Below are 15568 nucleotides of genomic sequence, written 5' to 3' on the forward strand. Positions count from 1 at the left end.
TTTTCATTAATATTCGCAATCAATATCTAATATGGATGAAAATCGCCTACACATTAGTAAAATATATGGACATAATTTTGGATTATTGAAGAAATTTGTCCAGTGTATAGGCAATTTAATAGGGATAAGAGGTTGAACATTATTATGCACCGTGAGCTGAGTCCGAGATCACTTTATGAGTTGGTTCAAATATCTCCGTATAAAAAGTCAATATGCCAAGAGTTTTGACCCCTCCCTCCCCTACTATTATTTATTGTCTAATAGTGACATTCTGTTGTGATTACCTCGTACTTACCATGACTTCTCCATTACGACGAACCATTAATTTTCATTTCTTGAAAGAGATAATTGCAAAAAAAATGAATTAATCTCATTTACAAGATAGGGGGAGGTGGGGCTACTTTGAGGTGGGGCTAGATTGTTATACGACTTTTTCGGCTATTTCTAAATGAAGCTGGTCCATACAATTATTTTATTCAGATCTACAATTCTTTCGTCTATCCAAATTACATCATGTTAAAACCTAGTTTCAATTAGAAATATGAGAAAAATCGTATAACAATGTAGCCCCACAACTCAAAGTAGCCCCACCTCCCCCTAAGGAAAAGGGAGCAGATGCTAGGCCTTGAATATAGAGGACCAATATCGTAGACACCGAAAACAGTGCAAGACAACGTGAGAATTTCCCTTAAACATTTTTTCGATTGCTCTTAAAACTAAGCCTAGCTATAAAACCTTAAAAGGGAAAAAGGTCATATGTAGTAAAAGGAGCACATATATGCAAATTCACCAAAATATTCTCGTAAAACATAAATTTAGGAGCATTGTGTTTTCAGATTCCAAGTATACAACATTTTGTTGTTTCCTTTATTATTGTTGGTAGGTTAAAAAAGTTTGTTGAAATTCTTTAAATGAATCAATAGTGTCTTTAAGACTGCATTTAGTATTTTATTTACTTATTAAATTGAGTACACTTCTAAAGTACCAGCCTTGTTTGCGCTAATTTTCCATTTTAAGGTTGTAAAATAGCAATTTTTTTCTTGGGTGTATGAATTTTTTAGACGTCAGCATGGGAGGTATAAATAATAAAATAAGCTTGTCGTCAAACGTTTTTTTCATCGTTTACATGCACACCATATGTAGCAAAGTGGCATCACATTGAATTGCGATAGGTACCCTTCTCAACACAAAGATTAGCAGTATTTACCAAGGTGCGAAAGGTAAGATATCTTGGGTGGGAGGGAGTTCATGTGAATATAAACACGGCAGGTCGGTCATCCATCACATCGTGTCAAGATAGAACGACCAAGTTTTCACGAGCTTTTTGATAGCTTTTTTTCTTTGGGGGGGCTCTACAAAAGGAAAATCAAAAATAATTTATAAATGTTAACACATTTTCTTAGTTAGTTGTATAAATTTCTTTTGGGAAATCGTGGAAATGAGGATGTTTTTTTACGGTTGTAGGGTGAAAGTTGCTTGCTGATAAATCACAAATTCCAGGCTAACAGCAACATATGTACAAGGCTCATTATGTTAGATGTCAGAATGATAAAGTCATAGCTAAGATGTTTTCGGGAGGGAATTATGCCTCAGAGAAAATTCGCTTTTTTTTACTGCTGAGGGATTAAGTACAAGTTGTTGCTTAATGAAGTTGCAAGGCTATAAAATATTTCTGCTTGTTGCCTGTGGACTGTAATAAAAAAAAGCTCGTTGTACTAAAAGCTGGGTAAAAGCTCCTTTTGTCTCTAAAGAGGGCAATCTTTCTCCTTCCTTACCAAATTCATGTAAATGGAATTTTTGCATAATCCCTAAATTTATATTTATGAATTGGTAATACGTTAAAAAATATTTGAATTTCTTCCTTGTAAGCCCATTGATTTGTTTGCCTTGCAAATATTTTGGGGAAATCCTCTATGGTAATCATTCTTTGTTGGAAATGTAAATCCCTGGATAGTCTCGAGAGTCGACAACTAAGATTACAAGCTGAAGGAAGCCCATGTCCATTGAGTGGCAAGGTTAGGGCAGAGCATTATCTAGTCTAGGAAAATGTGATATTAGGATGCTGAGAGAATATGCATGAGGTGAAGGGAATTTCCTGCCTATCATCGGAAAATTATGTAAAGTGGATGGCTTTATGGAAAATTGCCATTGCGATAGATATATTTCCGTGCTTTCCGTGTGCGTTATGCATGAGCAAAATATGACCTGTCTACTTTCGATTTTACATTTGACTCTAACGGATTTATGCATTTTCACAGAGATTTTCCATCTCTCAGCTGCAGATTCCAATGGGAGGGAAAAAAACCCTAATGACTAGTACCAGGGAATATCTCATTTTGTATCGTAAAATTTATTCAACTTGTGCCATTTACATAAATTAAAATTTCAGTAATATTTCATTTACTCCACTAACGATATACAACATATACTATCCTATCTTTTAAATATTTATTCCAAAATTAATACAAATTTATAATGAATTCTTTATTAGGACAATCAAGCTACATATCACATTTAAAATTGGCCAAATTTTTACAATGTTCTCACTGCCACTGCAGTGTTTCTCAAATTTTTCACAATCAGCAAAATTTTTCTCTGTTGACAGAATTTTCACAATTTCCCGGATGAAATTGGCAGAATCCGTAGAACATTTCTCCTTAGCTTCGTTGTATACGCATATCTCGTAGACTCGTCTGTTGCTGAATACAAGAAAAAAATAATAACACATTATTGAGCAAAATTCTCCAACGAGCTTTCCAAAGCTCCGCAGAAAAATATTTTTCATAAGTTCTAACACTGTTTGTAATAAAAGTTGAACCCTTTGGAAAAAATACGAAAAATACCCACAACAATAGGATTAATAGAATGAGCAGAATGCTAAAGCCAAATAAAGACCATGAAAGAACCCAAAGAAAATTACTAAGTTGAACTTATTGAAGTCAGAGCTTAACTAGAGTCATTTGACAGAGCTTTCCTCCATCTCAAATTGATCAAAACTTATGGATTTTACGTGAAAATTGCTCGATGACTGGAAAAGTTTTATTTCCCCAGAGCATACAGTTATGGACATTTTTATTAAATATCTTACCCTGCCTGTCTGCAACAGTCACGAAAGTTGATATTTAATTAAAATTGTTAGAGAATCTTAATGCCCCTGAAATTCCTATCTTAATAGGAGGTATAAAAACATAGTTAAAATTTAAATTAAATTAATTAAATATCCTTGTCTTGAGTGGCACTTTAATCAAAGACAAAAACATCACAGCTTTAAAAGAATATTTTCTGGTTACTAATCCAATAATTTGCTGTTTTAAAGCAAATTATTAATTACAATCGCGTAATTACCTCTCTAGATCCAGAACTTGTCTGCTGGAAATAAGCCGATTTACACCATTTTCACTTCATGGTCTTTTTGAAAAACCTCAGAGGTTAAATACTCAAGAAAATACCCGGAAAATACTCTTGTTGCTCTGATACTAATCTAGACAAAAGAGCAAGGAATGGAGTGAGTACGGACTGAATTAAATTTAAGTAGGGGATGGTAGAAATTTTGTGAATATTATAGAGCTTTGGAGGGAGTGCTTTTAGTATGGAAAAATTGCGTCTACATAGGGTAACTGTACCGAATTTCGGTATGCTTGCAATTTCGGACAGTCCTTATGTTCATCAAATTGTTGCTTCTACCAACGATATGATGTGAAAATACTGGAAAAAGTTCCGTAAGGGCAAGGAAATGAGCATAAAGATGGCCGAAATAACACCCAAAGCTATGTCTATATTCTTTATTCATTTAAAAAAATCAATTTGCGTTATAATAAATGTACCAAATTTCAGCATAGTTGCATGTAAGCGCTAAAGTTTTAAGTTTAAAATTTTTCTGTTAGGGTAAGTGTGCCAAATTCCGGCCAGCTTGCAATTTCGGCCACCTTTTTTGTTCCTCGAATTTCCATGAACTTTTAGATTTTACGTACTCTAGAGATTATACAATGCAAAAGAATAACAAAAAATGTAGCTTTGACAAACGAGATGACGTGAAAAAGACATTGGAAGAATTCTCGAAGGGCAAGGAACTATGAGAATGAAGGTGGCCGAAATAGGACACCACAGCTATGTCTACATTTTTATTCATTTAAAAATGTATTAAGAATGACTTTAGAGTAAATAAAGACGGTAAACAAGGTTAAAAGGTACACTTTCAGGTTTACAAGGTTACAAGCAACACTTATAAAAGAAAGAATAAAAAATCAATTTGTATTTAAAATATTACATTTCAAACTTGAGACTTTGACGCTTGCATGCAACCATGCCGAAATTTGGTACACTTACCCTACTTCTTTTAAAGGAGTGTTGCTTGGAACCATGTCGATAGTTTATCGTCTTTATTTTCTCTAAAATCATTTTTAATATATTATATTTTAAAATGAATAAAAATATAGACATAGCTTTGAGTAATATTTCGTCCACCTTGATTCTCATAGTTCCTTGCCTTTCGGGAATTTTTAAAAAATCTTTTTCACATCATCTTTCATCGAAGCGATATTTATTTACATTGTACAACCTCTAGGGTACTCTGAAAAAAATAATTTGTTGAAATTTGTGAAGTTTGGTTGAAATACTGTTATTTTTGGGGGTCATTTTAATAATGACTTACTTTTTGTGAAAAAGGTGGGCTATTTTGTATAATTTTTGTGGATAATACAAAACATAGGGCTGTCAAAAGAGGTGTTTCGTACAAACAGTTTGTGTTGGTTACCACTTTTCTACAAAATTTACACCAAATCTAACGAACTGGGATTGTGGTTAATTAAAAATACCCCTTTTCAACCACTTTTTACGAACCTTTTGTTTCTAACACAAACATTTTTCTTAAACTTGCCGCTAGGAGCTCTTCTGTCTCTTCTGTCAATTGACAACGAAAAAGTGTTGAATAGTGAGAGTTTTCGCACGTGAAAAAGGAAAAATCCATTTCCTTCAATTAAATTTGAAATTTTATATGTGTGACGAAGTGGACGAAGATGTTGATGCTGTGCTCCATGCAAAGTGTGTGCAATAGGATTGCGAGGTGTATTTGACTCTTATAAGTGAGTTCAATTTGCTCTTGAGTAACTTAACCTCAGTTACCACGATTTTCTTAATTTTTCTTAATTTCAGGTAAAGATATTCATTCAGATGCTCTGTATGACTTCAGAGAAGCAGATATCAATGATATTTTGGACGCAGATAAACCGAGTACGCTTCCGGAAAGTCTGTGAAAAGTGGAAGCAATCCTTGGAGGAAGAGCAATCTGCGTCACGGGGAACATCAGCATCCGGAAAATTAGGAAAATTATCCAGCAACGAGCATCGCCATGAACAGTAATAGGCCTCTCATTAATATTAAATTGTGAAGAAGATTTGATGTTGCAGACTTATTATAACAATAAAAAAGGATTCAACAAACACCGCCGGGAAGACTTGGTGGATCTTATAATCTAATACTTTAAATTCGAAGAGCCTCTTTCTGTCAACAAAATCGATACAACGTGTTTCTGAGGAGATTGAAGAAAATTCCAGTCAGAAAAGAAGGTAAAGAAAATAAATTATAAATGATTGAAAACCGTGTTAGTTAGATCCCATTTTGCCAATTATGTTCGTCAAGCAAGTCACAGTGAATAAATATAAAGATGTTTTGTTAATTTAATATCAATGCTTAACGAATTTGAGTCTGTTGGGATTGAAAATGAACTAAACGGTGTAAAACTACGGGTATATTTTCAATTGTATTTAAATTGGGGACCATTTAGAATTAAATAATATCTTGGAATTTACTTCAAGTTTTATAAATAAAATTTACTGCAGACTATGTAAAAGACAGAAAGAAAATATGAAAAAAGATTGTATTGAGTATAAAAATTCGCTAAGAAATATCTCAAATTACGAAAATTATGTAAAAATGAAAAATGTGAAAGAAACTGGAATACTCTAAAGGAGTATTTTTAATCAAATCAATAATTTCCACGTCTGATAATTTTTACTCCGATATAATGCTCGACCTTTATGAAGGAGTTGAGCATTAAGTAATTTGTAAGTGTCTTTATAGACTTTACGTAGAAAAATTGATTACTTTAAGTTACATTAATGAACGCAAAAAGAAATTTAAATATAAGAGTGATGATAACCCCAGTTCCACAGATATAACTGAAAGTAATTTAATAAATAAAAAATTGAAAATGAGTGCCTCCGAGTCTTCGAGATCCTTACATTTGCTCGAATTGTTACTGATCAGACAAAATTGCAAAGGAAAACGAAAATTTAAGACTATTACGAATGCTTCAGCAATTAATTGAACTAGTCATGAAGACGTCAATAAGCAATGATGATCTTGTCGAACTTAGAAAAAAGGTTAAAAATCTTAATTGTGAATATCAAAGAATTTTCAAAACATATTTAACACCAAAATTCCATTACCTAGTGCATTATAGTACAATGATTGAGAAATGTGGACCGTTGAAAAATCTTTGGTGTATGCAAATGGAGGGAAAACATAAAGAGTTTATAAACTATAGTCACCGTATTAACTCTCGGAACAACATTACACTTCCAATTGCAATAAAGACTAGTCTTAAAATAATTCATTTGTTATTAGATGATAATATGTGAAATATATTATTTACAAAACCAATATTTTTTTTATTTTTATAATTTTGATTATTACAAATCACCTTGAAATTCTCCTAAAAGAAAAGAATAGCAAAAAGGTGAGTAAAATTTGATGGTAGAGACCCCTAATTTGTAAAACTATGAATTTACAAACAAGGGGGTAAAATTTTGTATTTGGCACAATCGGTTTGTGAAATATTGAGTTTACAAACCAGTGGGTGAAGTTTTGTGTTTGGTACAAACTGGATTGTGAATCCGAAAAATTACAAAACGATTGTGAAAAATTAACAAATTTTTACGAATTTGGCGGTGGGAACACCTTTTCACCTCCGTTTGTCATTTTGCTATGGAGAAATTACAAAACTTTGACCACTTTTTACAAATTATTTTTTTCAGAGATGCATAAACTAAATTCTATAGGGCCAATCCATCTCAAAACGACCGAAAAAATCGCAAATCGAGGGGTCATGGTCTTAGATGTTTTTGAATTTTACATATGTTAAAGTACACGATAAAATAATATACCCCTATTTTTTTTTTCGTCTGAAAAAAATTCCTGGCCGGAGATACATGGCGTCAAAGATGGCGCCTCGCGCTTCATTCCTCAATTGCGATTTTTAGCAAATATTTTAAAATGCTCTATTTCGGGAACGGGTTGAGATTTCTTCTTACTCTTTTTTTTATTTGAAAGATAATTTTATACTCTTTAAAACGATATACTTGATTTTGCATTATCTGCTTAAGTTTTTTTGTAACGGTATTTTAAAAAAAAAAATTGAAAAAAATTAAAAATTAATTTTTCTCAAAAACCCCATTCTTAAAAATTTTGATTTTTTTACTGTTGATCAGTAACATTGAGTACTACATTCCCTGAAAAGGCGAGCTTCCACTTTTGCACTTACTTTTTTTTAAAAATATTTGAAAATTTACCATATTTTTAAAATTAAAAATAACCAGCTAAACTCAAAATTTTGAGTTCAACTTTTCAGGGAATATAGTACTCCACAATACTTATAAACAGCCAAAAAATCAAAATTTTTCGAAATCAAGTTTTTGAAAAAAAATTTTTTTTTTGAGTTTTAAATAAAAATGTCTTTTATTGACAAGAATCAAACTTTAAGATACATTTGACACATGTGTCAATATGTAGATTTTTTTTAAACGGAATTTCAAAAAAAAAAATTTTTTAATATTTTCAAAAATAATCCAAAAAAATTTCCAAATTTTTTTTTTGAAAAACTAAAAGAAAACAAAAAAAACATAATTAGTACATGTGTTTAATATGATTTAAAGGCTTATTTTTGTCAATAAAAGACATTTTTATTTAAAACTCAAAAAAAAAAAATTTTTTTTTCAAAAACTTGATTTCGAAAAATTTTGATTTTTTGGTTGTTTATAAGTATTGTGGAGTACTATATTCCCTGAAAAGTTGAACTCAAAATTTTGAGTTTAGCTGGTTATTTTTAATTTTCAAAATATGGTAATTTTTCAAATATTTTTAAAAAAAAAGTAAGTGCAAAAGTGGAAGCTCGCCTTTTCAGGGAATGTAGTACTCAATGTTACTGATCAACAGTAAAAAAATCAAAATTTTTGAGAATGGGGTTTTTGAGAAAAATTAATTTTTAATTTTTTTCAATTTTTTTTTTTAAAATACCGTTACAAAAAAACTTAAGCAGATAATGCAAAATCAAGTATATCGTTTTAAAGAGTATAAAATTATCTTTCAAATAAAAAAAAGAGTAAGAAGAAATCTCAACCCGTTCCCGAAATAGAGCATTTTAAAATATTTGCTAAAAATCGCAATTGAGGAATGAAGCGCGAGGCGCCATCTTTGACGCCATGTATCTCCGGCCAGGAATTTTTTTCAGACGAAAAAAAAAATAGGGGTATATTATTTTATCGTGTACTTTAACATATGTAAAATTCAAAAACATCTAAGACCATGCAGGGTACCCCTATGGTCGTCTTGAGATGGATTGGCCCTATATTTTAAACTGACGTAGTAAGCTACAAGATGAACGCAGGACATCAATGTCCGTTCCGGAAGCGTCAGTGAGAAGGTATCAATTCAGAGTGAATCTTCTCAGTTCTCCAACGCTTTCGGCGTACTGCACGCCTTCATCAATTGCTACAGAGGAGAATTTTTTATTGCATATTTGGCATTGGACATTTAGGAGATACAAGTTACGTAAGTTTTAAGGAAGACAAAAATAACTCAATTACGTAACTTTACTGAGAAAAAAAGAGGGTGCGATTAACTCTTTTCCTAATAACTTTTACACTTTTTAGGTGTAAAAATATATCAACATTTTTTAATGTTAATCTTACACCTGTTTAAGGGTAAAATTAACATGAAAAAGGGTAACTTTAATCCCTGATACACCTAAAAAACATAATATTTACACTGATTTCGGATCAATACTGCAGGGTAAAATTAACATTTCCGGAAAGTTATTTTAACTTTTTCGGATTTCTCTCAATGTTGTATCTCCTCAATGTACAATGTTAAATATGCAATTAAAATTTCTTCAGTATAGCCACTGATGAAGGCACGCAGTACGCCGAAAGATTTGGAGAACTGAAGAATTTCACTCTGAATTAATACCTTCTCACAGACACTTCCGGTAAGGACATTGATGTCCGGTGTCCTACGTTCATCATAAATTAAATATTCATGGAAACTTGAGGAACAAAAAAAGTGGCTGAAAATGAAAGCTGGCCGAAATTTGGTACAATTACCCTAATGTTGGGAACCATCCCCTACATTAGATTTCCAGATGAAGGAAATATTACATTGTGTCAAACTCTTACTAGTGATTCTACGAAATATTGAAAATAATAAATTTGTCCACTGGATAGTCCAAGATATACCTCTCAATTAGGTACATTTTGAAGCTTTTAAAGATCTTGACAGTTATCTTTAAATTGGTCTTTAAATACCTTTGTTGATGTAAATTCTCTGCAAACATCTTTAAATTTCAAAGTGATAAAATTGCTTAGGGAGATGTTGGGCTACTTTGACCAGTGGGTCTAGATTGGTACACGATTTTTCGTATATTTCGAAAAACGCTGTGCTTTACCTTAATTTAATTCGCATCCACATTTATTTTATAGTGCTAAATTACACTGCGTTAAAGTCCTGTTTGCTTAAAAAAAATATGCATAAAAATCGTATATCAATGTAGCCGAACAGTTCAAAGTAAATGCAATAAAGTTTGCAGAGGAATAGAGACGAGAATGTTAAACTTCTTTGAGATTTCGTACATTTCAATGCTCCTCATGAGGGCCTTTTAAATGTTTAAATACATAAAATTACGAAATCATATTGGAAGATAACAAATATATTAATTTAAATATTAAGTGTATTTTTATCTCAAAATTGAAAGTATAATCTAAATATAAAAATAATATAAAGAAACAAAAATAATTTATATCAAACATTGAGGTAAGTTTGTACCTTAAAAATTCAATTATTTTTGGATATGCACATTTTAATTAAATTGTTTATATTTTTCAAGTGTAGCTTTTATAATATTTCTCTATATAATAAATATAAAATAATAAAGTAATAAATAAGATTCCTAATTACAATTTTTTGAAATTGTAATAAAAACCGAAAAATTCGGAAGAGCCGTAAAGCTTTAACGGGAACATTGCATAGGTTTCAAGTTAGAAATTAAACCTCGATCTTAAAGATATCTTATGCAAGGGCTTAAGAATTTCTAAAAGAATTTAAAGACTATCATTTTCATTAGAAGACTTTTAAAAGAACCTTTAAGGACTTGTCAAATTCTTAATTCTATAAAAGGTAGTTATTTTACTTCTTGAGTAAGGACTTGATGGTGAGTGATTCTATAAGTCAAACCTACTGTTTTTTTTTCATTTCATAATTCAAAATAAAATGTGGAATCTTAAGTGCAAATGATCAGTTCAAGTCTAAATTCAATAAATTCAATGCTTATTCAAGGTATCTACAGAATCGTGAAAGTGATTCTTAGTCAAACCAAAGAATCTACCACTTGAATAACCATATTCTAATTATATATAGTGAAATTTACTTATTTACTTAATTATTTGAAATTTACTATAAGGCGACTGAAAGCCTTTAGATTTCTGAGATAAATCGTCATTTGTATGTTTCTAAATATACAAATATTGATTACTGGTTCCCATTATTAACCTGTGTATCATTAGATTGTGGATTGAATTTTATTAAATACATAAAATCGTTCAGCATTAATTCTTTCAATCTCTTTGAACCCTTTGAAGGTGATAAGAATTCTGTCGTGTAAACGACGAACATGACAATATTTCCCGTTTGATATTATCATAAAAATTATAGAGATTTACATAATCCTCAATATTTGGAGTTTTACATTTTAGAAAGTCTAAAGCTTTGCCAATCCTCCCTCTGGCAAAATTCTTCTCACTCTCTGTGGTAATGTACATCTCAAAGAAATTTGACAGAATTTTAATGAAGCAGGATATAAATTTATAAACGTTCCGTAATTTGTCACATTTTTGTCTTCAATTTTTTTCAGAATCGACCTGTAATCCTCTAAATATTTCTTTTCATTTCTGTTATTTCAACTTATAATTCACATTTAAAAAATCAGAAAATCAAATAAGATTGTTAACTTCAAATATAGATCAGTAATGATCGAAAAATCTTTTAAAGATTGAATATAAAGTCTTTCCGTAAATGCGAGTGACTTTGCACTTCTACTTTTTGTAAGCTTTATTTCAATTCTTGCACTTAAGTGCTTTTATGGTCTAAAGACCATTCTTAAACTTTAGATTTAAAGAAAAAGTTACGAACAGCAGGAATACAAAGACAACCTTAGCTACGGTATTAAGGATTTATTCTATTTACATAAACTGTCATCAGAATATAAGCATGTATTTATTAAAATTGTTACTAAAAGAAAAAGAATATCTTCTCTGCTTAAAATGCATTATCTTCACCTAAATTGAAAGAAATTATCTTTGTTTTCAAAATGAACGTGATTTTCCCGAGTTAAAAATTAGTCATGAAGTCTAAAAAAAAACATTATATTTTCTCATTTTTTCTTCTTCAAAATAATAAAGAATTTATTTTTTGAAATTTTCATTAATTTCTTTTTTTTTTAATTCAGCCGTTGGCACATGGTTTTCAGAGATTTTTTTTGCAAACATAGATTTATCAGAAATCCAAAAAAAAATACCTGTTTGCAGATTAGTGAAACTCGTATATGGACAAAAGATTTATGAAGATTAAGTAGATCTCTATTTTTGGGAGACATTTGTATGAAAAATTACCGTTCTAGGCATAATTTACATCATGCTTTGTCTTGCAAAATTTTTTGTGATCAAGAAAACAAACAAAAATTGTTCAAGTAGTTTTTTTAAAACTCATTTTCTAGAAATAAATATGTGTTTTTTTATTTCCTATCAATCTACTCTGAATAATCGTGTACACCGGAAAATAAGTTTTTTCAAAAAAAAATCTCTGAAAATCAGGTTTTCAATAGGTGAATTTTCAACTGTTTTTTGTCCTTCATGAACTTAAGCCCTTGTATTAAAAATATATATATTTTATTATATTGAAAAAAATATTTAAAGAAAATATGCTCTTTTATTAGGGAGACTGGAGCAAAAAGTCACAAAACGGATATTTTATTTTTTTACAACCTACTCGAGCTCTTCAAAAATTTCTAATTAGCGCAGTTTTATAGGAAATTTACCGCTCTACAACTTTGTGAAAGTAATTTTCCTCTATTTTGTAAGGAAATACGTTTATCGAGCCAATTTCTAAAAGGTAATTTTGTGACCATTCTCAAAGAATAGTCACAAAAGTTGTGATTATTCAAAGAATTCAAATTATTTAGAAAATATTCACCAGTGCATCAATCTTGGAAAATGACTAGGTAATAATTGTTATCTTCTGCAAGGAAAATATTTCAAAAATAGGGCTAAAAATTTCGATATATTTTATTTTCTAAATTCCTTGTTCGAATTCTAAGAAACTTACGACATTGAAGAAGGTCTATGGAGGGTATCTATAGAAAAAAAATGTGCCGCTATCTTTTTTATCTTAGAAGATATTGAATTTTGAATTTTTCGATTTGTGACTTTTTACCCCAGTGTCCCCTAGTGTTCGTGACCACATAACCTCTTAAAATAAGATAATCTATAACTTTATATTCTGTGTTATTTTTAGATTTCTAAAATTATGGTTCAATTTATAATTCCGGATAACGCGAAAATCTGTATAAAACCAAATAAGAGTACGGACTACTTTCTTAAAAATTTAAGTAAATTAATAATAAACTGAAATAAATAAAAAATAAGTTAAAATAATTCTTGTAATTATTTATTTTAATTGACTAAAGCAATGTTTCTGGAATTGCATCAAAAAATTAATTTTAATTCAGTCTTGTAAAATTATTATACATATTAAACGGAAGGCGTCATGAAGCTAATATCATAATTTTACGTTTAATGTAAATTTAACAAAAAGTGCAGTTAGCATTTCAATTTTTCAGAATCAGCAGTCGTTAGTGATTTGTTATCCTGTTTATCCTTAATTTCAGTTGACATGTGGTTTGGGTAATGGTTTAATATACCACAAAGGTTTTTGGCTCACAAGGCTTTATAAAAAGCTCAGAAACCGAAACCCTTATCCCCTTGCCAAGGGATAAAATCAATCAAATAACTCTATTTCTGTTCTAAATGCGAATAATTGAATTCTATAACTAGTATCTTGGCACTGAGTCCTTGACTGATTCACTCAAATTGAAATTCAATCTTCACTTATAATTGTTTAAGTAACTATATATTAATTTCACTTTCCAGGAACTAGGTAGTTGTATAACTTTCTGATGTAAATATTTGTACAAGATTTAAAGCTAAATACGGAACATAAATAATCTGATTTATTAGCCAAGAAATTAGGCAATTTTCATTAAAACTATCCCTAGAATTTTCCCAAGAGAAAACTTGTGCAAAACTTTGCCGTTGGGAGTATTAGTTGTGCATACGAGTTTAAAAGCATTAAAATATAAATTATGTAAATATCAATTCAGCATATTTGCATACACAAGAATAATGCCCTATAGTAGGGTTATTAATTAGGCATTTTAATTCACCAAAAGGCACCAAAAGGCACCAAAAGAATAGCTAACTCACCAACAGAAATCTACATAGCGTTTTTGTGCTGCTTCTTCGGAAAAATGCTTGCTAATATCCTGTTTGACCTCTCGTACAAACTTTTCCGAGCACGCATCCCATGATGGCCTAATGCTGATTATACAATCGAGATGTTTGAGAAAGTCCTTCTGAAAGCCCCGATTGCGGCAGAGATGGTCATACAAGTGCTTAGCACCGTAAATTTCACTTTCAATTATCTTCCGTTCTCGCTGATCGATGCACCGGGTCAGGTAATCATCAGTACACTTCATTCCGGTCACGAAAGCCCTGGGTATCAGAAATCCTTCACGTATGGGATCGAATTGAGAGATTATGTGTACTCACGAGCAAACTTGATGAATTTCCTGAAGAGATTGGGGAATGGGCTGTTCCAACGAATTAATATCCTTCATGCAGTAATCCAACGTTTCCCGAGATTTCCCGCATTTTGGATCTAATGTCTCAGATGCTAAACATTTTTTTTTTAATAAAACCTTTTCAGCTTCAGGGGACAAGGTGTACAATAATTTTTTTCGGGGGATGTAGGATAAATTCACGTCCCCTGATTAAATTCACTTAGCGCAAATTCAATTCAAGGAGAGAGCTTCGAGCATAAATTCAATATTATCAAGACACTTACCAGCGATTATGTTGAGGAGTGTGGTGATGATAAAAATTGAGGGAAGCATAAAGAATGAGTAGAAGAATTTCATAATAATGCTGTTAAAAGCCTCGGGGTACATTAAACACTTTTGTTGCAAAAAAAAAATAGCAAAAGGGGAGCACAATACGATACTTCGATAGAACCACAGTCTCAATGTCAATTCGCCAAAAAATTTGATGAATTAAGAATATATCAAGCCCATTGTAACCTAATACTGTGACAGCTTTCCGATTTTTTTGCAATCACAAAAACCTATTCTTTTTCCATACAATTGAATGAAACTACGAAAAAGTTAATGGAAAAGTCACGGAGCTTTCAGGAAAATACGTCTGTTCGTGCCGATGAATTTTATTCAACTGATGCTGGTTTGATTCATCTTTGCTTGGTAAAAGCTTCATGCTAATAGGGGAAAAGCTCCCCTTTTTGGGCCCACTCCATTTGTTGTCTTTATTAAATTATTTTTAAGTTTGGAATATTTTGGAGTCTTGGAATACAACCTAGGCCAGGGGTGAATAAAAGAGGTTGAGGAGTGAACCATGGGTGACAGATCGGCTAATCGGCGCCAATTTGTCAAAGTGATCGCCTGATCGGCTAATCGTCAGCCAAAGTCAATTGTAAATGACAAATATTTATTTGTATTGTATTGTATTTATTTTTCATCTTGGGGCATCACCCACTCCCCATGCGTCCATCGCCGTCTTAGTGTCGATTACCAACCTCCAGAGTAAAACGATGGAAAACCTTTTTCACAGGTTGTATAAGTCATACACTGAGAAAAAAAAGAGGGTGCGATTAACATTTTTTCCTCGTAACTTTAACACTTTTTAGGTGTAAAAATATATCAACATTTTTCAATGTTAATTTTACACCTTTTTAAGGGTAAAATTAACATGAAAAAGGGTAACTTTAACCCATAATAAACCTAAAAAGCATAATATTTACACCGATTTTGGATCAATAATGCAGGGTAAAATTAACATTTCGTCGGTTCCGAAGAAGACTATTGTAAGTCTACTTACAATAGTATAAAAAGATGGTATCATTGGATGCAGAATAGATCTATATCCCCACAAAATTTTATGTTGATTAAGATATTTCT

General features: G+C 31.1%; 1 protein-coding gene across 1 annotated transcript; it reads right to left on the reverse strand.

Moving 5' to 3' along the window:
* Nucleotides 1–2331: 2331 nt before the first annotated feature.
* Nucleotides 2332–14827, reverse strand: LOC129798719 (uncharacterized). Its single transcript, XM_055842013.1, has 4 exons — nucleotides 14446–14827; nucleotides 14151–14274; nucleotides 13806–14093; nucleotides 2332–2699 (listed from the first exon to the last, which is right to left on the reverse strand). Exons 1-4 carry the CDS (start codon nucleotides 14546–14548, stop codon nucleotides 2471–2473), a joined length of 744 nt encoding a protein of 247 aa, XP_055697988.1. The 5' UTR covers nucleotides 14549–14827; the 3' UTR covers nucleotides 2332–2470.
* Between the last annotated feature and the right edge of the window lie 741 nt (nucleotides 14828–15568).

This window comes from Phlebotomus papatasi, chromosome 1 (genome assembly GCF_024763615.1).
Source record: "Phlebotomus papatasi isolate M1 chromosome 1, Ppap_2.1, whole genome shotgun sequence".
Lineage (NCBI taxonomy): Eukaryota > Metazoa > Arthropoda > Insecta > Diptera > Psychodidae > Phlebotomus > Phlebotomus papatasi.

What these genes read in the sequence shown, in the direction of transcription:
- LOC129798719 (XM_055842013.1), bottom strand. Translation starts at nt 14,548, where the DNA reads ATGTACCCCGAGGCTTTTAACAGCATTATTATGAAATTCTTCTACTCA. An exon ending in ACTCCTCAACATAATCGCTG is followed by an intron (nt 14,275 to 14,445) that starts GTAAGTGTCTTG and finishes AAAAATGTTTAG; the next exon opens with CATCTGAGACATTAGATCCA. An exon ending in GAAATTCATCAAGTTTGCTC is followed by an intron (nt 14,094 to 14,150) that starts GTGAGTACACAT and finishes TCTGATACCCAG; the next exon opens with GGCTTTCGTGACCGGAATGA.